Below are 22,767 nucleotides of genomic sequence, written 5' to 3' on the forward strand. Positions count from 1 at the left end.
ATCTCCAACTCCCCAAATCTCCCAAGGCCACGGAGCTGCCGGCTCGGATTCCAGAGCCCATACAGAGGCTGCAATTTCCACTCCTGGTCTTAGAAGGGGGTGGGGAATCTGGGTGTGTGGGACGGGGAGGAACGCAGAAACGGTTAGCCTCTCCGGCTGAGATTTTAAAATTAAGATCGGATGAGGGCCAGGGGAACTGATTGTGCCTGCTGTGGGGGAACAACCGAGCCACAAATAAAGAAGAATAATTCAAACAGAATTCAGTGAGAAGGGGAGGAGGAAATGTTTTTATATATAAAAAAATCCTTGCAGTAAATACAAAGAGCAAATACATACAGAGATGACCCGTTATGTTATAATACTGCTAGGCTGCAACAGGGTCAGGCTTCATAGCAGCACCCCCTTTGGGCCCCCGACCCCAAAACACACATTTCTGGAGTGTGGCAACGGCCCCTGTCTGTGGCCAATGCCCCCCCCCAAGCACAAATTTCTGTGGATCAGCCCTTGACTGCATACTCAACAGGCAGCTGGACTCCAGCTAGCTAACACTGCACTGGAGGTGTTATGGTCCCTCCAGTTGTCGAGTTAGACCTGCGACGGCTCATTCATACATGCCAGTGAGCGCTGGGGCGCTATGGCTGCTGAGCGTGCATGGATGAGCAAGTCTGTGGTGTCAGCGACTAGGGCAAGATCGGCCCACCTCCCCTTTCCTACAGAGAGACCATTGTTGTTGCAGCTCCACCAATCTGCTGCTGCATTATTATTATTTTTTAAAGGCATGCTTGCATCCCCACTACCACAGCAAAATAAGAAGAGACAGGCCGCTGGATCAAATCAAAGGTCTCCTTGCCAGCGGCCTGCTCTTACAGTGGCCAGCCAGACACCTCGAGGGGAAGCCTGCAAACTGGACCTGAGTGCAATGTTCACATTCACAACTGAGAGAGCAAAGATGACTTCTTAAGAAAGCGAACTGCTCCTCTACAGACGGGGCGGCGGGGATTTCAGGAACAGGGCACCGAGCGTGAACGCACACGCTGCTCCTGGGACTCTGTTTTTGACATCAAGACTGAGCTCACAGCACCCCTCCCCCCAACCCACTCCTAGTCTCCCCTTCTTTCTTTGTTTCGGCAGCTTAATTTGAGAAGGGAGAAGAGACTTCTTGGTTGTTGTCATTGTTAAACAGTCAGGAATCTGAAGCCCTTGCCAAATCAAAGTCATCCAGAGAGCTACCCGCTGGTCCCAGTCTACTTTCTGCCCGTCTCCCAGTTGTGCTTGGCCTCCATATAAGATGCCGTTCAAGCTGTGCGTGGTTAAGAGACCGGGGCCACGAGAGCTGTGTTAAGATTCCAACGCCACTGCAAGACACAAGCAAAGGATTCTATATCCTGAAGATACATGCTCTTTTAGGAAAAACAACAACACGTTTCTAGACAGCAGGGGGAGGACAGGGAGGGCTTTGACTGCCAAAGTCTCACACCTGTCATCGATCAGAAGTTCAGGGTGTTGGGTGGCTGGTTGAAGACTAGGCCCAGCAGAAAAAAAACCAAAGGGGTGCAAAAGCCTGGATCTTATACAGGCAACTGGAGGCAGCTTTTCCTCTGTGCCACCCAGCAGAAGAGAGCTCAGCGATGAGTCTGGAGTTTTGCACTAACAAAACAGAAGTTCCCAAACTGTGCGACTGGAATGAAATGATGTAACTGGAATGAAATGACCTACAATAATTTAGACTCCCAGAATCTTAAGAGTTGGAAGGGACCTTGAGGGTAATCTAGCCCGACCCCCTGCAATGCAGGAATGTTCGGAACGGCAATATCTCTTTTTCGGAGGGAGTCATTGCACAGGTTTTGATCTGGGCAGTGGTTGGTGGAGAGACTGGAAGAGTAAAGCTGCAAAACACAAATCGCAATACTAGGGCAGATGACCCAAAGTGGGGCAAGCAGCAAAGGCATGCAAAGGGGGCAGAAGAGCAGCAGCAGTGATCTCCTGGCAGCGGCACCGTCCTTGCTGGGATGGTGGCAAAGCCCGCTGCTGCCTTGCCCCAGTGTGCAGCAGTGCCACAACTCTGCCTCCTGTGCCCCTGCTGAGAACAGACAGACTGAATTTTACTCAAGACAGACCCACTGAAATTAATAGATCTAAGTCAGTTGTGTTCATTAATTCCAATGAGACTATTCTGAGAGTAGGGTTAGCAGAGTCTTAACTTTGGGAGCCCGATAACTGTGCAAAGAAATGAGGAGACTCTCCTTCAGAGCACTGGATTCCCGAGTGAGAGGTATTTTCTTTCTCTCTTTCTTTTAAATCAAAAATTTGGCTATTCTCTGCAGCAATGAGGACTGGAACCTTGCTTTAAAAAAAAGAAGCGGCAGCAAAATGTGCTCCAGTTGCCGGATTCCTTGCTCCTTGGCACCCTCTCGAGCGGGAAGATGTCAAGACCCATCGTCTGTGGGGTTTGCAAAAGAAGCTGCTCATCTTTGAGATGGGCGGGCATCACATTTGGTTCAAAGAGAACAAGTGGCACCCTGTTATTAAACGAAGCATCAGTGCAAACACATCCTGAGAAAATAAATAAAGCGGCAGAACACTTAAGACTTAATCCACAGCCAGAGCTGCTTTGTCCGCAGGGCACCGGGGGCAATCAATCGCTCACCCTCCAGTTCCTGACACTTGTATTTGGGGCTGTCTAGACTTTCATTAGAGGGTAGGAAATTATCCCAATTAAATCCCAGAGACATTCTTCCCCTCCTCACCACACACACACCCCAATTGTGCCGCAGTTAGGTTCGCAGCTCAAAACTTGTTTGCCAAGTCTGAGCGAAAACCACCCCGCTTTTTTAAAAGTTGGATGGATAGCAGGGTCAGGCATCAGGGAGATAGTGGTAGAAAAAAGCCTCATTCTAGCACAGACCAGAGCACAGGGAACTAGCATGCAGAAAGGAGTGGGGGAATGAGAATACTGCAGTATAGGGATGTGGCTGGACTACTACCGCCATCATTCCTTGACCACGAACCATGCTGGTTGGAGTGGATAGGATATGGAAACCAGCAACATCTGGGGGAGGGTGTCTCACACTGACTCCCCAGGTTGTAGCACTCTGCTGAAAGTAAGGCTGCAACCTGATTTATTTATTTTTTAAAACCAATTGCTGTACGTTGTATGAGCCTGGCTAGATTAGTTTGCCGTTTAAACTTGCACATGGGTAAAAACACTTCTGAAACAGAAGGCATGCTTTGCTTTCAGACAATACACACGCACAGGGCATTGTGTTAGAAGAGGCCTTCCTCTCTGCTTTTGGTTGCAGTGCTGCTGCTTAGTTGCTTTACCCGTTTAGCATACTTAAAATAATATTCTATTATAACATGATATATTTCTAGCCACCTTGAGAAGTAGAATCGAAGCCTGGGCTATAAGGCGACATAATGAATAGATAAGTACCACCCAACCCAAGGGCAGCAGTGTAGGATTAGCAAGTCGGGGGTGTGGGACAAACACATGACACAATGGGTATCAAATGGGACATGCTTCTTGTGCTTTGAAAGGCAGTGGAGGCTGCTCCATTCAGGGGAATGGGGTACTGCCCCACAACCCTTAGTCTGCTCTCAGCCGGCCCTGCCTGTCACCTTCCTCCTCCTCAGTCTCGGGAGAAGGATGGGGACAAAACTAGACTCCATTGGCTCCGCCACTCATTGGTTGCAGCTCTGCCTGTCATTGCCTCTGGCTCCGCCTCCTGCAGGGCTCCCAGATTCTGCCCTACAAGCTCTAATGGATACCAGCTGCCATTTTAAGATGAGTTTCAGGGAGTAATTATTTCAGAGGGGGCCGCCACCCTCTGCTGAAGTATTAGGGGTGGGAGAATCTGCCCCTACTAAAAAGGGCTTCTCCGGTGCTTCCCCCCCCCCCAAAAAAAAAAAAATAGGTGCCAGAACTCACCATGAAGTTGTTACGGTAAGTCGCCAGGCGACTCGGGGCAGCCTTGGATAGACAGATGCCTGTTTGACAACACCAGTGTTCACCATCCACGGAGGTAATAAAAACTACAGCAAGCTGTTTGGTTTGGGGGTCGCCCCTGGTTCTCATACAGGTCAAATAAACGTGCCCCCTCATTTTTTTAGATTCAGGCAGATGGCTAGGGCAGCTTGGAAGGGCCCTTGTGCAAACACGCCCACGTGTAACGGCAGAGGCCTGGCTGGAAAGCTTAAAGCCCACTGCCGCTATACGGGAAATGGATTGAAAACATGGAAATACGAATTGGCCCTACCCCATAGCTTGACCAACTGCTGCTAGGTGGAGACATAGATCTAAAAAAAAATGTAGATTCACACGCTGGCCAGCTTCACTTTTGACTTGAAATGTTCATTTGGGGCCTCTCGGAAGTACGTAAAGGCAAGAAGCAGGTGGGAGGGTGCTGGCCTGCAATGTCATCCACCTGAGAGGTGCCGGAACTGCGCTCGTGTGTGCTCTGGCTGAAAAAAAGCCCTGGGCCTCCCTTTTCTCCAGTTAATGAGCAGCTCAAATGATGCTGGAAACCCAGCCTCTTAATTTCAAGGCCTCCGGGGGACCTTGGGGTGGGGGCCACTCCAGCAAAGGAAACAAGGAATCCCCCAGCAATTAGACACCAAAATGACAGAAAGCTCCTGAACACCTCCCCAAGCGGAGGATGCAGCAAGTCCCTGCGCACCACAAAGCATGATGTTCCGACTCTTATGTTTCAAGAAAGCTCAAAGAACTGCTGGGAATGTGCTGAAAGGCAATATACACCCAACGCTCACAGCAAACCAGAAGGATAAGCAGAGATCCTGGATGTGGCTGGTGCTGCGTGGGGAGGTGCGGCTGCGTGCTCTTAACACCCACCTGAGCTATCCGTGGTCACATCCACTGGAGGGCAGCCAGCCCCCGCCCTCTGAAAAAGGAAACCCCAAGGGGATGCTAATACAAGGTACTCCCTCCTCTGGGACAGCTGTTCACCATCAGCCTCCGACGTGCTTCCAGTCCGCAGCAGAGTATCAGAGGCTGAAGCAAGTTGAAAGTGGAAGCATGTACCAAACACTGCCACCCTGAGGGCTGAAATCAGGTGAGCAAAAGCAAGGCTGGGGTCCCTAGTGGGCAGAGGTCATAGCTCTCCAGAGTAGGAGGCTAATGCCATCATCATCATCATCATTATTATTATTATTATTATTTGATAGGCCAGAGCTTGATCTCTTTGGGAAACCTGGTAAAGGACGCAGGGCTTAAATATGGCCTTCACAGACAAGGTGAGGCAGGAAGGAAGGAAGGAAGGAAGGAAGGAAGGAAGGAAGGAAGGAAGGAAGGAAGGGGCCCAAATTCACATGCTTCACACCAGGGCCCAAGATGCATTAAGGGCCGCTTCTGAGAGTGATCTCTGCTGTGTGCAGCACCGCAATTCTGAGTGTTACACAGGTTGAGCCAAGAGTTCGAAATACGAGGACTTCCTGCTGAGCTCCACTTCAAGGGAGAGCATGCTCTGTTCCCATTGGGATGCAGAGCATCAACAATTATAGCACACACACAAAAACACACACGCAAACACTCCCCTCCCGAGGAAACCGTTTCCCCGCCTGGGGGAAAACGTTAGGAAACTGCAGCCACCATTGCCTCCACAGAAGGTGGCCAATGAAACTGAATGGAACCTCTGCCTCCACCAGTAGAAAGAGAACACGAAGAGAGAGCAGCCCAGGAAGTCACACGTCGTAGTTGGGCAAGTAGCTGTAGGAGGGCCCGCTGGCTGACGGAGAGCTGCAGTTGCACGGGAAGAACCAGCAGATGACGAGACCTAGGTGGTGAGAGAGGGAAGGAGGGTTGGATGCACACAGCTCATCGTGGACGATTGCCTCTAATGCCGGGACAGGGAATCCAGCGCCCTCTGGCTGAGGATGGACCCCCGGCCCGCATCAGCCCCAACCAACATGGTTGATGGCACAGAACGATGGGAGCTGGAGTTCAGCATCTTCCAGATACAGGTGTGTGTCTGGTCCCCCAGATGTTGCTGATTTACAGCTCCTAGCGTCGTTGGCCATGCTGGCTGGGGATGATGGGACTTGTAGCACAGCAACACCTGGAGGTTCTCTCTGCCTAATCTAGAGGGCCGCTGGCTTCCCGGCACTGCTTTAATGGACCAGCAAGGACATATGCCAGTCACCACCACCCCAGACCTACCTCGGCCAAAGACTTCCCGCAGAAGGGCGATCTTGGGCTTCCGCGTATGTGAGACTTCCCGCCGTGCCTCTTTCAGGAGCCGGTTGCGCAGCTGCTCAATTGGGGTCTCGTCCGTGATAATGGAGACCAGCTGGGAGAAGTGATGCACATTAGGCCATTAGAGGGAGGGCAGGATATGTTTTGAGACACACACACACACACACACACACACACACACAAGCACTTGTGTCTGTCTATTGCTCCATGCGATACTAACATTCCCTTTCTCCTAATAGCACCAACATCGGTGCATCTTTTTTTGGGGAAAGTTATCCTTGGCACCTCAGGAGGTGCTGGGCAAAATCTGAAAGCTTGCCCACCTGTCCCCCCTAGTCCCTGAACAACACACTGTGATAGCCGTGATGCTTCATTGCTCTATTTGTATGCAGCCTTCCTACAGTTAAACCTCGTTCAAGGTGGCTTACAACTAGGGCTGGATGAGATATCGATATATTGTCCAAAACCAGTTTGAAGTCCATAATTAACGGTTTCATAATTTTTATTTTTTTTAATTAAAGAAAAAAGTTTATTATTTATAATGCACGTACAACCACACAATTACACGAACTCAAATACCGACAATACAAAAATACAAACATAAATGCTACACCTATGTGATTCTCATAATTTTTGACCTGGCAATATATCACAAATCCTGATTTGTGTGTGGGTGCTATGCAAAAATCACGATGCAGGAAAAATTGTGAAGCCAGTCAATGCCTCTACATAGCTCCATCCTAATTTCAGACATTGTGATGTGTCAATATATTGCGATGTTTAGCTGGTGATATATCGCAATGCTGAAAACCAGATGTCGCCCAGCCCTTCTTGCAACCTCAAAAAACGTACATAATTCACTCTAACGGTTACCAAAACGTAACAAAAATTAGCCACAAACAATAAAGCAATGGAAACATCTCAATAAATATGCAAGCCTGATGTACATGATTCACAGTAAGATCTAACAAGACCTTGGGAAACCACTGCTGATCACAGTATAGAGGGCCCAACCTGCAAAAAGCTGCACCCTATACTCAGTGGGGCTCATAGCTCAATGGTACAGCAGACTGCTTGGCATGCAGAAGTCGCTCCCACCCTCCCCAGTTCCAACGTACAGCGACAACCCCTGCCAAGGCCGGAGAGAGCCACTGCCAATTAAAAGAGGCCACCCTGGGCTGCGCAGTCCACTGATTGGACACTTTACAAGGCAGCTCTATGCAGCTGTTGATATTTGATAGTGTCTGTGCCATGGACACGGTTTCTCTTCTAGCCCTCTGCAGGAAAACCAGCACCAGCAACTGGAAGAAGGCTGGGGAAGAGGACTTGCCACTGTTGCCCTCCCCAGCATCTCCCTTTTGCTGCTGTTAAATCTTCTCCAGAGGAGAGATGAGGGAGCCAGTCTTAGTCAGGCTGCTGAGGCTCTTTGGAGTGGAATCAGCCCAGCGCCAGCAGCTGGAACTTAATTGCTTGTAAAATAAAATATTAAAAAATTGCTCTGTGCTGGCATATTCACGTCTAGATTATTTCTAGTATTGAATCCATTCCAGTGTTGTTAAATTGCTGCTTTCTTTAAACTTGCTTCAATTTATGGATGCATTTGGACAACAGCTTTCTCTCCCTCCTTACAAAGTTTTGCGTTTTGCTAATAAGTGTTGTAGCCACACTGGGCCCAGCTCAGCGTGGAAAGGCGACATATAAATAAACTATTTTAAAAAATCTATTGATTTGGAACAATTTTTTAAAAAATAATTGGGGGGGGGCATTACTGTTGTTTTTAATAAATGGCTGACAAACTAAAAAGGTTGCCAAACAATTAAAAAACCAAGTCCCGTCCCCCGCTGCAAGCCTTAAAACCTACCTGGTCATAAAATATGACTGTGACAAAGAGGCCAAAGAGGATGGATTCCACCAGCAAGATGATGCGGTGAGCGCTAGAAGGAGGAAAGGGAAAAGTACAGTCAGTCTGTTAACTAGGAACACTACTACTCCAGCTTGTGTTTCCGGAGGGGCAGCAGAGGGCACTGGACTATTTTTTAAAATAGGGCTGAGCTGTGCTTCACATGTGTACCAGGCACCTCCAAACAGCTATTCCCCTGACAGAGCTACAATTCCCAGAGTTCCACAGGAAGAGGGATTACTTGTTAATCCACTCTGGGAACTGTAGCTTTGTGAGGGGGTGGAGAGGTGCCTCCAAATAGATGTCGGCACCTGTAACAAATGAGTTCCCAGGATTCTTTGGGGGGAAGCATGACTATTTAAAGTGGTATGATACTGCTCCAAATGCAGAGTGCAGATGGGGCCTACGTTAAAGGTAAAGGTACCCCTGCCCATACGGGCCAGACTTGACAGACTCTGGGGTTGTGCGCCCATCTCACTCAAGAGGCCGGGGGCCAGCGCTGTCCGCAGACATTTCCGGGTCACGTGGCCAGCGTGACAAAGCTGCATCTGGCGAGCCAGTGCAGCACACGGAAACACCGTTTACCTTCCCACCAGTAAGCGGTCCCTATTTATCTACTTGCACCTGGGGGTGCTTTCGAACTGCTAGGTTGGCAGGCGCTGGGACCGAGCAATGGGAGCGCACCCCGCCGCGGGGATTCGACCCGCCGACCTTTCGATCGGCAAGCCCTAGGCGCTGAGGCTTTTACTCACAACGCCACCCGCGTCCCTGGGGGGGGGGGGCTACGTTAGGCATGCCTAATTAATTGGAGAACTCGAACGGGGTATAACCCATTCTTTCCGTTTCTTCTCCACATGAAATTGTTCTGACGCTGATGCCTTCGCTGCTTAAATCGCTTCGAGGTCACGTTCGCAGGAAGCGATTCAGAAGTGAAACGGAATAAATAAATAGCCCGTGGCAGAAGGGGAATGTGGCCCTCGACGGGGGCGGGGGGAGCCTTTCCCCACCCCCAACTATTGTGGACAGAGAGACCCTAAGCAGGAGGAAGCAGGCGAGGAGGCTGCGGGGGTTGGACAAAGGGACAACGCCCTACCCTCGGCTGCTCCCATTTTCCAAAGAGAGAGGGGGAGAGGGAGGGAGGGTGTGCTGCTCATTTATAGAAAAGCCAGCATGGAGCCTCCTCTCCTCCCCGTGGCAATGAGCCAAAGCTCTGGAGCTCCAGCTGTTCTTGGCAAGAACTGTGTGACATGGCAATTTCTTTTCTTCCGTTCGTCTTTCTTCTTATTATTTGTTGTTTTTGCAAAAGGCCGAACTGAGGCATCTACAGGGTCTCTAGAACTCTCCCTGCCCCAGCAACGGGGGGCGGGGGGAGAATCCTTAGCTTGATGGCAGGAGGAAGAAGTGGGACTCACATTTGGATGCGATTGTTGGAAACGCCTCCTTCGGCTCCTTCGGCCTTCCCGGCTGAGCTCTTGTCCGTGGGCCAAAGCCAGGTGGTCAAGACCAGCCCCATGGCGTAAAGGCTGGCCAAGCCTGTGGCCGGGAGAACCAGGTCAGCGAAGGCCAAGAGGGAGGGGAAACACAAAAAGGAAAAAGGGTTATCAACACAGGCATTGTGCATTTCTTCATTCCCTCGGGGATACATGTCATAAATCCCCAAGTATGGTCAGGACAGCGCTGAAGCTTGAAAGGGTTTTTTGGGTGGGGAAACAGGCTTTCTGCTCAACTTCCAGATGCCTTAGAAGACCAACTTTTGACAAACTTCTAGCTTGCAAGAACAGGAGATAAAGGAGAGCATGAATAGGAATGAGGGGTTAAGCCTAATTCTTTACAGCAGGGGTGGGGAGTGGGGGTTCGTTTTATGTTTGTCAAGAGTCACATTCTCCTGGGAGCAATCTGTCAGGGGCTGCATTCTGGTGGTGGGTGGGACCACTCCAACTTAATAGAAGTGGTACCTCTGGATGCGAACAGGATCCGTTCCGGAGCCCCGTTTGCATCCTGAAGCGAACGCAACCTGCGTCTGCGCGTGCCGCGATTCGCCGCTTCCACGCGTGACGGCATTTTGAGCGTCTGTGCATGCATCGAAACCTGGAAGTAATGAGCTCCATTACTTCCGGGTCGCCGCGAAGCGCAACCCAAAAATATTCACCCCAAAGCTCCTTCAACTCGAGGTATGACTGTAACATTTTTATTCTTTCTATGCCGCCCATCTGACTGGGTTGCCCCAGCCACTCCGGGTGGCTCCCAACAAAATATTAAAAATGCAATGAAACATCAAAAGTTAAAAATGTCCTCTCCCTCTGACTCCCCTGTCTCCTTCTCCTGACACCCATCTCCCCGCCGTCTCTTGACACCACGCTCTTCCTCCCGGAAGTCTACCAGGGAGGGACGGGCTGCTATTGCCAGAGGTCTGAACTGATCCTTTGAAGAGGGCTTTTGACATCAGGCCAAGGGTCAAGGTTGCTGTGGTCCAAGGTTGCTTACCCCTGCTCTACAAAAAATGTTAGGTTTCGATAAGTCAAGAGAGGAAAGTGTTATTTTGTCTTGGGGGGGGGGAGCTCTAGACCTAGATGGGGAGGTCAGGCATTGGCAGGGGGCAGCCTGGCAAAGGAGCAAAGGGGAGGAAGGCAGAACAAGGAGAGTGGCTGGAGGAAGAAATGAACCTAGATGACCCTTCCAACTCTTCTATGATTAAGTGATTCTATGAATCACTCGGTTGGTGGGAGGTGAGTTGGGAGCAACGAAGGACATTAAAAGTTAAGCAGGTAAACAAGCAAGCAAGGACTCTCAACCCTCAAAGAGACAAAGAAACTTGTCAGAAGCTGAGAACAATTCCAAGTTTTAGAGTGAGGAGGAAGAGGAAGACTGTGTGCCTTGGAGAAGAGCAGCCCCTGGTGGGGAAAGACAGGGATCGCTGCTTTGATTTCAGAGATTAACCAGAGGGGACATCTAGTAAACTGGGCTGGATCAACTTCAGTCACCGCAATCCCTCAGTCCACAGTGCTCTTCGGACAGGAACAAGGGCAGCTCAACCAACAAACGCAACCTCAAACCCTCATTTTTGTTGTTCTAGGGAGACAAAGAAGGGGCCCATGGGGCAGTGGGGCATTTGGCAGGGAGGTAAATTGCTACCCACAATGTCCTGGGACCCACCCCACCCTCCACAGGAACTCCTCCCCCCCAAACCATGGCCTGGTGGCACGTTCCCGACATACCTGTATAGAAGAGAAACTGGATGAAGTATTTCTGGTTCAGTTCCCCCACGCAGTTGTTGATCCTACCAAGAGAGCGTTCGTGCGTGTTAGAAAGAAAACTGGACAACTAGGAACGAGATGAAGCTGTCAATTCTGGCTTCTCTCGAGTTTCTCCAATCTTCCGTTCAGCTCTCGACATTTCCACATCAGTTTGCAATTAAATAAAATAAAATTCTCATGGAAATTCATCAGCGTTTTTCTTGTGAATTTCTCCTACCATACACATTTGTATATGCAATTTCCCCCTAATACAGTCATTTCTGCAAAGCAATATTGACTAATATAATGTGCTCTGTATGTAATTTTCACTAACACGTATATTTGCATGCACACATTAGTACATTCATTTTTGCCCAGGCGAGAGAACTTTAAATGCCTGCTGGGCACTTTTCCATTCCGTTCAGTTTAGGTGGACAATTGAGAATCCATCTTTCCACAACAGCCAGCCGCTTACTGATTTTAACTTTTTATATGGATTTTATTGTATGGTTTCATGGACAATTGTCATAAACCACTCTACTGTTGTTGTTTTTACTGAACAGTGGTAGATAAATATATTTCTAACAAATAGGTAGTTAACCGGCATGCAAAATTTGGAGAAGTGTGGATTTTTTTTTTAAATATAGTGTGAATTTCGAAGGATGGTTGTGTTTTGGTTCACAAATCATTTCAGAAAATGGGAATTGGGGATGTTCACCTTCATATGCAAGCTGAACCATATTCCTCCACCCCCACTCCCTAGGGACAACAGCTCAAGTTAAAATTAAAAAGGGTGGTTCTTCTGGTTCCCAAAGAGGAGATGGGGTTGGGGAGGCCGATGCTGTCTCACTGGGTCCGTCATACCACTGACTGAGATGGGAAGCCCTCTTCTCTGGGGAGGAAGCAAGGGGAGCGAAAGGCACCATCGAACCCTGACACACAGAGATCAAGGCAGGCCCTCCATGGCAGGATCCTCACCAAGGGCAGTGGTGGTCCATGCGGCGCACGCAGCGGTGGCAGACGCGGCAGTGGTGCGCCCGGGGCGGCCGGTATGTCTCACAGCGGTTACACACTGTCCAGTCCTCGTTGCTCTAGGGAGGCAAAGAAGAGGATTGCAGAGGAACCAAAAGGTGTTTGTCACCTGCTCTGCTTCTGTTTCTGATGGTGCTTGAGCTTGCTTTCACTTCCTCCCTCCCATTCCATTTTTCCTTGCCTGACATATCCTCTTTGGACAGAAGCCCAAGGGCAGGAGCCACCTTCATGCCGATTTTTGTAAGCCGCCCAGAGAGCCTTTTAGATTAAAGTGCAGGGTGCAAATGCAAGAAACCATCAAATGGAATTAACACTGCCTCCCTCAGACTACAGTTCATCTGCACACAAGGGGTCTAAGTTCTGTGAGAGTAAACCTTTGTCTGGACTGGACTGCTGCAGACTGAACGTCGTAAGAACCTATGAAGAGCCCTGCTGAATCAGGCCCAAATCCCATCGAGCCTAAAACCCTGTTCCCTCTCAGGGCTGACTCCAGGGCTGGTTCCATCGGTGGGCTCTGTCAGCCTTTCCCTGCCATGAAAGCACTGCTCTGAGAAGCACCAGGAGGCTGGACTCAGCCACCCTTTTAATTTCACACCATGCCCCCGAGCAAAAGCTGCGCCTGGGGCATTGTGGGAAATTTAAAAGGTCAGCAAGCCACAGCCTCCCTGCACTGTTTGCAATTGTCTATAGAAAGCAATCCTGTGAGTTGTATATATAAAGCATAAACACGGGAGCTGCGTATATAAAGCAAGACTGTGGGATGGAGGGGTGATCTGACTCAGAGTCCCAGAAACTCTGCTCCGTTGGAGACCACAAGAGGAGAAGCAGCTGGAATCTATTACTGTTGCTCTTGGTGCCATTCTATTGAAGATGTTGTTTCAGTAATTTTATATTTGTTGTTGATGTTGTTTTTCCACTGTAAACTGCTCCGTATATTACAGGAGACCTTGCCCTGGGTCTGTGAGCCACCATTTTGTGATTCCCACAATGCCCTTGGGGGCGTCGCCATTTTGAATTTCCAGCAAATAATCCTGGGAGCTGTGGTTTGTTAAGGATGCTGTGAGTTGTTACAAGGCCCCTATCCCCCTTGCAGAGCTACCCTTCCTGGAGTGGCTTAACAGTCAACTCCTCTTCCCAAGGAACTCTGGGAATTGTAGCTCTGTGGGCTGAATAGAAGCCTCCAAGGGACTTTCAGTTCCCTTAACAAACTACAATCCCCAGGATTCCTTGAGGGAAGCCATGATAGCTTAAAGTGGTAGGATTTGAACACAGTGCCGATGGGGCCTCAGTCTGCATGCCTTGCATTCACAGCAGACAAGGCGCTTACCTCTCCGGCAGCTTGTCAGAATGCAAGGTAAAGGTAAAGTGACCCCTGACCATTAGGTCCGGTCATGACCAACTCTGGGGTTGCGGCACTCATCTCGCTTTATTGGCCGAAGGAGCCGGCGTACAGCTTCCGGGTCATGTGGCCAGCATGACAAAGCCGCTTCTGGCGAACCAGAGCAGTGCACGGAAACGCCGTTTACCTTCCCGCCGGAGTGGTACCTATTTATCTACTTGCACTTTGACGTGCTTTCGAACTGCTAGGTTGGCAGGAGCAGGGACCGAGTAACGGGAGCTCACCCCGTTGCGGGGATTCGAACCGCCGACCTTCTGATCGGCAAGTCCTGGGCTCTGTGGTTTAACCCACAGCGCCACCTGCGTCCCTGAATGCAAGGTAGCTGCAGAGAATTAAAGTAACCAGCTGCAGCTAGATGGTGTTGAGCTTGACAAATCACTGGGCGAAGGCAGGTGTGAGGAGCGTGCAGCTGGAACACAGCATTGCTGGTCCATAACGCCTGCTATTCCTGACCCTGGTCATGCTGGTTGAGGCTGGTGGGAGTTGGGAATCCAGCCCCCACCTGGAGGGCCACAGGTTCCCTACCTCTAGGCTACGGGCATGGCAGCTTCACATTCCCCTCTCCCCAGGTACAGACTCCTTGCAACAACTCACCCGACTGTTCTTGTGCGATCCGCCACTGCCGCTACTCCGCAAGTCAGAGAAGTCAATGGCTGTATCTGGGAGTGGGACCATGCCTGAAAGAGAGCCACAAGCAAGGCTGGGTGTGAGCATGTCAAATCTAATCGATTTTTTTATGGTGGGGAGCTGTTTCACAAAGGACAAGGCTATTGGTGGCTACCAGTCTTGATGGCTATGTTCTCCCATCACTGTCAGAGACAGTAGAGGCGGCCTCAGCGTCCCCCACACTTATGCAGGGGTTACGTTCCAGACCCCAGCACACGTAAGTGACATCATGTAAAGTGGGGCAAGCCCCCTAAACACCTTTTAAATGCCCTTTCTGCTGCTTTCTCTTCAATCCAGACCAAGAATACTGTGTCCAAAAATATCCACAAGAAGAACTGAAGTTCTGGGGTCGGCAGGAGGCTGCACAGGAAAGCTGCTGCGGCTGCTGCGCTGCCCCACACACCAGCTGTTAGGGAGTTGTGACTGTTAAAGTGGTATAAGAGTGGTATAACTTATACACCTTGTATAAGTACAAGGTGTGAATATGGCCTCAGGCTAACATTGTTGCTGTGAGGATACAAGGTGTGGGGGACCAAATGTGCCACCCTGAACTCCTTGGGGAAAAGAACAGATTAAAAAGTAATGAAAGAATGTTTTTCAAAAAAGGCTCAGAACAGACAGACAGGAGACAGCCTGATGAAGAAATTAAGAAATTAACTTCACACCCATTTACTTATGCTCTTCCTCCAACCTCCCCCTGTTATCTACCATTCCTTTCGTCTTTGTTTAGTGGGTGTAAATACATGCATGCACTAATCACATTTACCCACCAATAGGCCTCAAGGGGATCCCACTGAGTTGTGCTGCAGGGCTGGGGAGCCTGCAGCCTTCCTGGTCTTGCTGGACTCCAGTTCCCATCATGTTGGCTGGGGCTGATGGGAACTGGAGTCCAGGTTCCCAGCCCTGGCGTACTAATTACTTCCAGCATGGCGTTTTTTTCTGCAGAGAAAACAGTTAACTTTCTCGTTTCAGTTTTTGCAGTTCTTATCTCAGCAACAAAAAGCTGTTTTCAATGTTCCAAAAAAATGCTTTTTGTGTGTGTGCTTCTCCACTGCCAGTTGACCAAGTCTGCATCAATCATTGGCTCCTTTCTTATCCCTTTAATAGCTGCCATATTTAGGAATGGAACCTCCAGGTTTACCTCGGAGCATCTGATCCTTGGGACAAACAGGCAAAAGTGGCTTTTATCCCTCATGTCCTGCTTATGAGTTTTTCTGGAGTGAATGACAGCTCACTACTGGAGCGATGGACTAGATAGATCTTAGTTTTGACCCAGCAAGGAAATTCTTTTATTTTTAAGCAAACAAATCACAGAAAAATCCGAATGTGCGTGGAAGGCTCAAGAGAACAGAGCTGTTCTCCTTCTCCCCCCCCCCCTGCAAAAGTATATCATGAACTAAATAAACTCCAAGAAACGGGAACAGAATGAACTTCTAACAATGATGCAGGCACATTACTCAATCGAGATGTTCCAGCTCTCAGTGACGCCAACAAAGGCACATTTGCTCAATAAATATTTTGATTTTGCATTTGGAGAGACAGAGAGAGAAAAGATGAAATGTGCAGAGCAGGCTGATTAATTTCAAATATGCCACTTCAGCTTTCTGTCCCAAATGCCACTGGCAAAAGATGATCAAGGACTTCGCTTTTGCTGATCCCATAATAAACACTCGCAAAGACCCACAGGCCCGAGGGCCGTCTTCCAGGGTAAGATGACACCTCCAAGGAAGCCAAGGCAACGACCTTCAGCAGGATCCGGGCAAGCAGTTGCGGAAAAACAACACCCGGCAAAGGAAAGCTGGGCAGCTCCAGTTTCTGCAGCTGCTTTGCTTGGATATGCTGAAAAGGCAGCATCACAGATGGCGGGGGGGTGGCAATAAGTGTGGCCTAAAGTGTGCCCCACTGAGGATTAGAATACAGCTCCTAACACAGAGAGAGACCCAGGAATCTCCACTTTCATGGTTTCAAAAAGAATGACTCTAAAGCCCTTCTGTTTGCCAGGGTGGGGGACACCAAGCATTTGTTTATTATTCTGCAAAAGGTACTGAAAGAGGAAGGAGGGGCTGGGGAAGAAGGCATCTAATGGCGAAAAGGACGCTGTAGCGATCAGGTGGGATTGCTATGAGGAATTGTAACAAGTATAGAGTAAGCCATCTGTGTCAGCAATGAAAGCATTGTGTTGACTGGGTTTAAACTATTTTGATATGATTTTTGATCAATCCACACCTCAGCATCCCTGTTCCATTTCTCTTTCTTGACAAGTCATGTACACAGCCAGGCAGGCATCCTGGGTCATCAAAGACAGTGGGCAGTTTCTTTGATGTAGCTTTTCTGATATGTTAATCTTAGGATGTTAATCTTAGGGCCAGGAAACAGGTCTCACATAGAGGTGATAATGATCGCTGTCCTCCTGGCCATCCTTCTTATCATGTGTATTGATTGTTTATGACCTCCGGGGTTGCTGAATGCACTCCTTTGTAGTTTTCATTTATTTACCCCAAAAGTATGCATGCTTAACTAGTGTTTGTGGTTTAACTTTGTCCCCACGTGGGGTTTGTTGTAATGCTCACAAGAAATCTGATTGGTTCTAAGAACACTCTGTAAAAAGGTCTTTTGTGAATAAAACGACCTGGGCCGAGGGGTAGAGGGACAGACAGATTATTATACGCACCCTTCCCAGAGTCTTGCTGGTTCAAGCCTCTGTGTGTATTCTTATTAATCAGAGTTCAATCCTTCCTTTGCTTTGGGAACGCCTCAGGACGCCTTCTTGAATCAGACATGGGTCCGTCTAGTCCAGCATTCTCTCTTTCACAGAGGGCAGCCAACTCGTAAACAGCACAATAAAAAAGTGCCCCATCTAGTTCCGCACCCTGTTTCCACAGTGGCCAACCAGATGCCACTGGGAAGCATCTAGAAGGACCTGAGCAAAAGGATACTCTCCTCTCCTGGGGCTTCCAGCAACTGGTATTCGGAAGAGGAAGCCCATCCCTTGCTTTGTTCCCAGTATCAGATCATAGGTGCTGCTGGTGTCACGTTGCGGCTGACATCTGAGGCCAGGAGAGCACACAGTTCCCATCACTGCACTGGCCCCACAGCCTTCATCAGTGACCTCTGCCACCAGGAAGCTGCCCAGCTGTTTAGGTGAAGAGATGTTCCCTCCATCCTGCCCCCAAGGACCCAAATGTAAGGTTCTACATTCTCATTCGGGGTGCCGGCCTGTTGCGCTTTGCCTGCCTGGGTACTCAGCACAGCAGCAACACAGGCTGGACAGTCAGGGTGGGGTTGCAGTCATAAAATTCTGAAACCTGGGAAGTGATGCTGGGCTGCAGAGACAGAACAAAGATCTCCTGAAGCCCAACAACCTCCTTGTCTGAGCTGGTATGGTCTTTAACCATAAAGATAGTAATTCTGGGGAGCCTCGATGTCAATGCTGCATCCGCCTTATCTGGTCCAGCTCAGGAATTCATGGCTACCATGGCAACCACCGGATATCTCAAAACATTACGCAGCCAGTGTATATTGCAAACCGTACTCTCGAATTGGTCTTTGCTAGAGTGGATTGAAAATGAACCTGGGGGGGAGGGGGTGTCCAGGCTGACATGGACACATCAGTGTCTAGTGAGATTTGGATAGACTGTGACTGACATTCCCTCATTAGGAGGGTCTGCCTGCCCCCAGATACTTATGGAATCCAAGGGATTCCTGAAGGCTCAGGGGGATTTTCCAGACATGGCTGGTGCTTTGATCGAGGCCCTGATCCTGTTATGGAATTGTAGAATGGCAAAGGCAAACAAGCACAGTGACTCCTGAGCCACGGGACATTCCTGCACTGCTGAGAAGTTGCCCGTTTATGAAATGCCTTCCCAAGGAAAGTATGTCATGTAGACACTGCATTATTTTCAGACAAGGCTTTCCATTTGAACAGGTATTTTAAATGATTTTGTTCTTAGCTAGTTGGGTGATTTTATTCCTCTTAATCTTATTGCATCATTGGCTGCTTTCATTTTCTTTTTTTATTTGCATACTGCTCCAAAATCCGATTTTGGATAAAGGGCAGCTTAATTTAGAAAAAAAAAAAAAATCTCTTTCCTCCCTGTATTATTTGTCTGAAGCTGAAAGTGCACATATATTTGTGAGGGAATTCCTATTGGCCATAGTGGGGCATTATTTCCAAGCACACAGGATTGTACTTCAAATCATTTTTGAAATGCCATTTAAGCTTGTGGCCAATATTACCCCATTTTGGGACAGCAAGTCCCATAAAGTAACCGTGTACTGGTTAGAGAAAGTGTGCACAGCGGAGGCCGGTCCATCCAGGGCAATTGGGACGAGGCTGGGCAGGAGGGGGGGGGAGCTGGGATGCCCAGACGAAAAGACCCCCCTCTCGGCCTCGCTGATGTGGTCCAAAGCAAAGCAAAACATTTGGCCCCAGCCTGACTGCAGGAGTTGCTGGAAGGAGGCATAAAAGACACTATCCAACAGTATTAGGAACTCCACTCCGGATTTGTGTAGGTTTACTCCTCAGCCTTTCCTTTCGCAAAGATGGTCCCGCAAGGCAGCAGATATGGATTGATCCTCAAGGCCCCACCAGCCTCAGCTTGTCCTCGGCCAGCTCCCACCAACCTGCCTATTTGCAGTCCAATGCGGCCGGTCAGCCCTCAATGTTGCCCTTCAAGAACTCAGCAGGAAGGAGGAGGATGGGAGAAAACTAGAATCAGCTGGCCCTGCCTGTCGCTGGCTCTGGCTGTTGTAGGACCCTCTGCCTTTTGTCCTACCAACCTCCACTGAGAGAGAGCAAAGCATGGAAGCTGATGACACAGACAGGGCACAGGTAAGGGGTGAAGGTGGCTTACCTGGGTCGGCAAAGACAGCCCGCGTGTGACAGGCCAAGAGCATCACGACAATGAAGTTGAACGCCACGGCATGGAAGGGACACCAGAGGCTGTGACAAATGGAAGCAGTGAGGTCATCAGCATCTCGCAAACTTTCTTTCTTTTTCTCTCCCCCCCCCTTCCCCTTTCCCAACAGCTTTTCCAGGAGGCTAACTCAGTGAAATACGAGAGCCCATTCTATCCCTGCGTCTTCATAATCATCCCCAAAAACTCGTTATTATCCGGTTGCAAACAATGCATTCTGACAGCCAAGCAGGGGTCATCTTACTAATGCAGCTAGTCTTGGATTACCTTTGTGCATGAAAGGGAGCATATTCACATTTTATTACGGCAGGGACCCAAAAGGCCCCCCCATGATTGGACATACTCAGTGGAGGTTTTTTTATGTTGTTCTGTTGTGTTTTTGATACTCCCCACTTTCAAAGGGTGGCATTGGGGGTGTAAAGGGGAAGGAAAACACTGTTTTAGAATTCCAAAGTCAAACATTACTACTGATCCTGGCCTATAAATAACTGACTCTGCATGGTTTATTGGAAGTAAAAGCCCATGTTTTTCAATCTTTACTCCTTAGTGTGTGTGTTTAGGATCACAGCCGAAATTAGCTAAACTGCGGGAGATAAAAAAAGGTGGGCACCAGGTAAGAAAAAAGGCATGCTCAGGACCTGTAAGAAAACCCATGTACCCAAACATAGCAGACACGCTGAACTGGACCAGGTGTATGTCTCTAGCCCAACATCCATCTACCAGCCAGGCAAATGCTTCATGAAAGACCACCACCAAGGTCTGAAGGAAACAGCCTTTTCTCTATTGTAATCTCCTAGTGTTAAGGGACGCGGGTGGCGCTGTGGTCTAAACCACAGAGCCTAGGGCTTGCCGATCAGAAGGTCGGCGGTTCGAATCCCCGCGGCGGGGTGAGCTCCCGTTTCTTGGTCCCAGCTCCTGCCCACCTAGCAGTTCAAAAGCATGTCAAAGTGCAAGTAGATAAATAGGTACCACTCCAGCGGGAAGGTAAACGGCGTCTCTGTGTGCTGCTCTGGTTCGCCAGCAGCAGCTTAGTCATGCTGGCCACATGACCTGGAAGCTGTCTGCAGACAAACGCCGGCGCCCTCGGCTTATAGAGTAAGATAAGCGCGCAACCCCAGAGTCGTCCGCGACTGGACCTAATGGTCAGGGGTCCCTTTACCTTTTAATCTCCCAGTGACAAGTATTCAGTGGTAGACTTCCTCAAACATACAGGTTCTGCATAACCATTATTATGTCTATTTAACTAACAGAAGTTAAAGGACTCCTCCTCCATGACTGTGCCCTGTGTTGGCGCCCTGCAAAATATATGCACTAAAGTAAAGAATGTACATCTATTAAACAACAACAAAAAGTAAGGCTGCAGTCTTCTACCTACTTATCCAGGAGCAAGTCCCACTAGGGCAGGGCTGCCTTATAATAATAATTTATTATTTGTACCCCACCCATCTGGCTGGGTTTCCCCAGCCACTCTGGGCAGCTTCCAACAAAGATTAAAAATACATTAAAATGTCACACATTAAAAACTTCCCTGAACAGGGCTGCCTTCAGATGTCTTCTAAATGTCAGGTAGTTGTTTATCTCTTTGACATTTGATGGGAGGACATTATACAGGGTAAGGAACCCAGAATCCACCAATAGACAATACTTATATTAGAATCAACCAAAATGTCACAAAAGAGTGAGCAAGCTTTCAGCCCACCAAACCTCTTCATCAGGCCAGTTGTTGCACAAAGCAGAACTTGGGGAAGTAAGAGGGAAAGCAAAAACAGGAAATTGGGTTGGATGTTGGCTCCATGAGTATCCAGCCTCATTTTTGTAGTTATTCACTGTCCCACACCTGGAATCACCGAAACCGATGCAGAGCTCTGGAGAAGCTGAAGGTTTGCTCACTGGCATTTTGTGTCGGCTGGGTTGATCCTAAGCAAAATACTGGTGAAGGGCAGGAAACACGTCCAATTACAGCAGCAGCAACATTATGGCTCGAGGTAGATTCTGAAACTTCCCCCCCTTTTTTTCTTTCAATAAAACTCTGAGAAAGCACCTCTGAGCATGTGCAGAGTACAGAACCTGCGACCTCCTCCTGCCCCTGAGCTACGGCCCTTCTCCGGCTTGGCTTCTTTCCTTTCCCCCACCACCGTGGGGCAAGGAAACCGCTGACAGGGGGAGGAACAAAACCGAGCCATCCCAAGGGCACCGTGCCCCTGAGCGTGTGCAGAGCGAAAGGGGTGGGAACCTTCCCTGCGGGGCTGGCGCGCCCTACCTGCCCCGGAAGCCCGGCTGGAGCAGGACATGCTCCAGGATGACGTAGTCGGCGTAGCCCACACTGAGGTACGTAAGCAGCAGGCAGAGGACCCCGCACGGGTCCGCCCGACACCGCCCCTTCCCGCAGCACCAGCACCGGCACCGACCCCCGGCCGCCACCGCCGCACCCATGGCAACCCCCGGCAGGCACTTCCGGCGCCTCCTCCCCGCCCGCCCGCCAGCCAATCGCAGATCGGGAGAGGGGAGGGGCCGCGGAAGCCGAGGGCGCCGCCGGGCGAGCGTCTCCCTCGCGCTCCTGTTGCCATGGAGACGCGGCCTTGCAGCAGCAGCAGCCCTCTCCAACCTTTTCTTTTGCGTCCGGGGGGAGGGGCAAAAGCTCAGCGGGGCCCCGCGCGCACCTCAGCTTGGGGACGGGCGTGCGGAGGGGCGCCGAAGGCCGAGCAGGCCTTTGGGGTCAAAAAATATGGGAAATGAGATAAACAACAACAAGAAGCAGAGGTTGGGTTTCCATCTGTCATGGATGCTTCAGCTGAGATTCCTGCACTGCAGGGGGTTGGACTAGATGACCCTCGGGGTCCCTTCCGGCTCTACAAGTCTCTAAGAAGAAGAAAAAACAATGGTGTTGGAGGGTATGGAGTTATGTGACCCCCGAGCCAAGGGGATAAGTAACTATGCAACCTTTAGGAGACATCTGAAGGAAGCCCTGTACAGGGAAGTTGTTTGATGTTTAATGTTTTATTATGCTTTTATATACGTGGGAAGCCACCCAGAGTGGCTGGGGCAACCCAGTCAGATGGGTGGGGTATAAATAATAAAAGGAGGAGGAGGATGGAATAGGACGTTCCCATTTTCAACAGAGAATTGTGGGTTAAACTGCAGAGCCTAGGACTTGCCGATCAAAAGGTCAGTGGTTCGAATCCCCGCGACGGGGTGAGCTCCTGTTGCTCGGTCCCTGCTTCTGCCAACCTAGCAGTTTGAAAGCACGTCAAAGTGCAAGTAGATAAATAGGTACCGCTCCGGTGGGAAGGTAAACGGCGTTTCCGTGCGCTGCTCTGGTTCGCCAGAAGCGGCTTAGTCATGCTGGCTACATGACCCGGAAGATGTACGCCGGCTCCCTTGGCCAATAAAGCGAGATGAGCACTGCAACCCGA

The 22,767-nt window shown here is 49.7% G+C and overlaps 1 protein-coding gene across 1 annotated transcript; it reads right to left on the reverse strand.

Annotated features, from left to right (window-relative positions):
- Window positions 1-267: 267 nt before the first annotated feature.
- Window positions 268-21,809, reverse strand: LOC144325894 (palmitoyltransferase ZDHHC3-like). Its single transcript, XM_077920699.1, has 9 exons — window positions 21,615-21,809; window positions 19,292-19,380; window positions 14,367-14,449; window positions 12,320-12,432; window positions 11,324-11,385; window positions 9,521-9,641; window positions 8,070-8,142; window positions 6,173-6,302; window positions 268-5,789 (listed from the first exon to the last, which is right to left on the reverse strand). The coding sequence occupies exons 1-9, from the start codon at window positions 21,785-21,787 to the stop codon at window positions 5,698-5,700; spliced, it is 936 nt and encodes a 311-aa protein (XP_077776825.1). The 5' UTR covers window positions 21,788-21,809; the 3' UTR covers window positions 268-5,697.
- Between the last annotated feature and the right edge of the window lie 958 nt (window positions 21,810-22,767).

This window comes from Podarcis muralis, chromosome 16 (genome assembly GCF_964188315.1).
Source record: "Podarcis muralis chromosome 16, rPodMur119.hap1.1, whole genome shotgun sequence".
Classification (NCBI taxonomy): Eukaryota; Metazoa; Chordata; class Lepidosauria; order Squamata; family Lacertidae; genus Podarcis; species Podarcis muralis.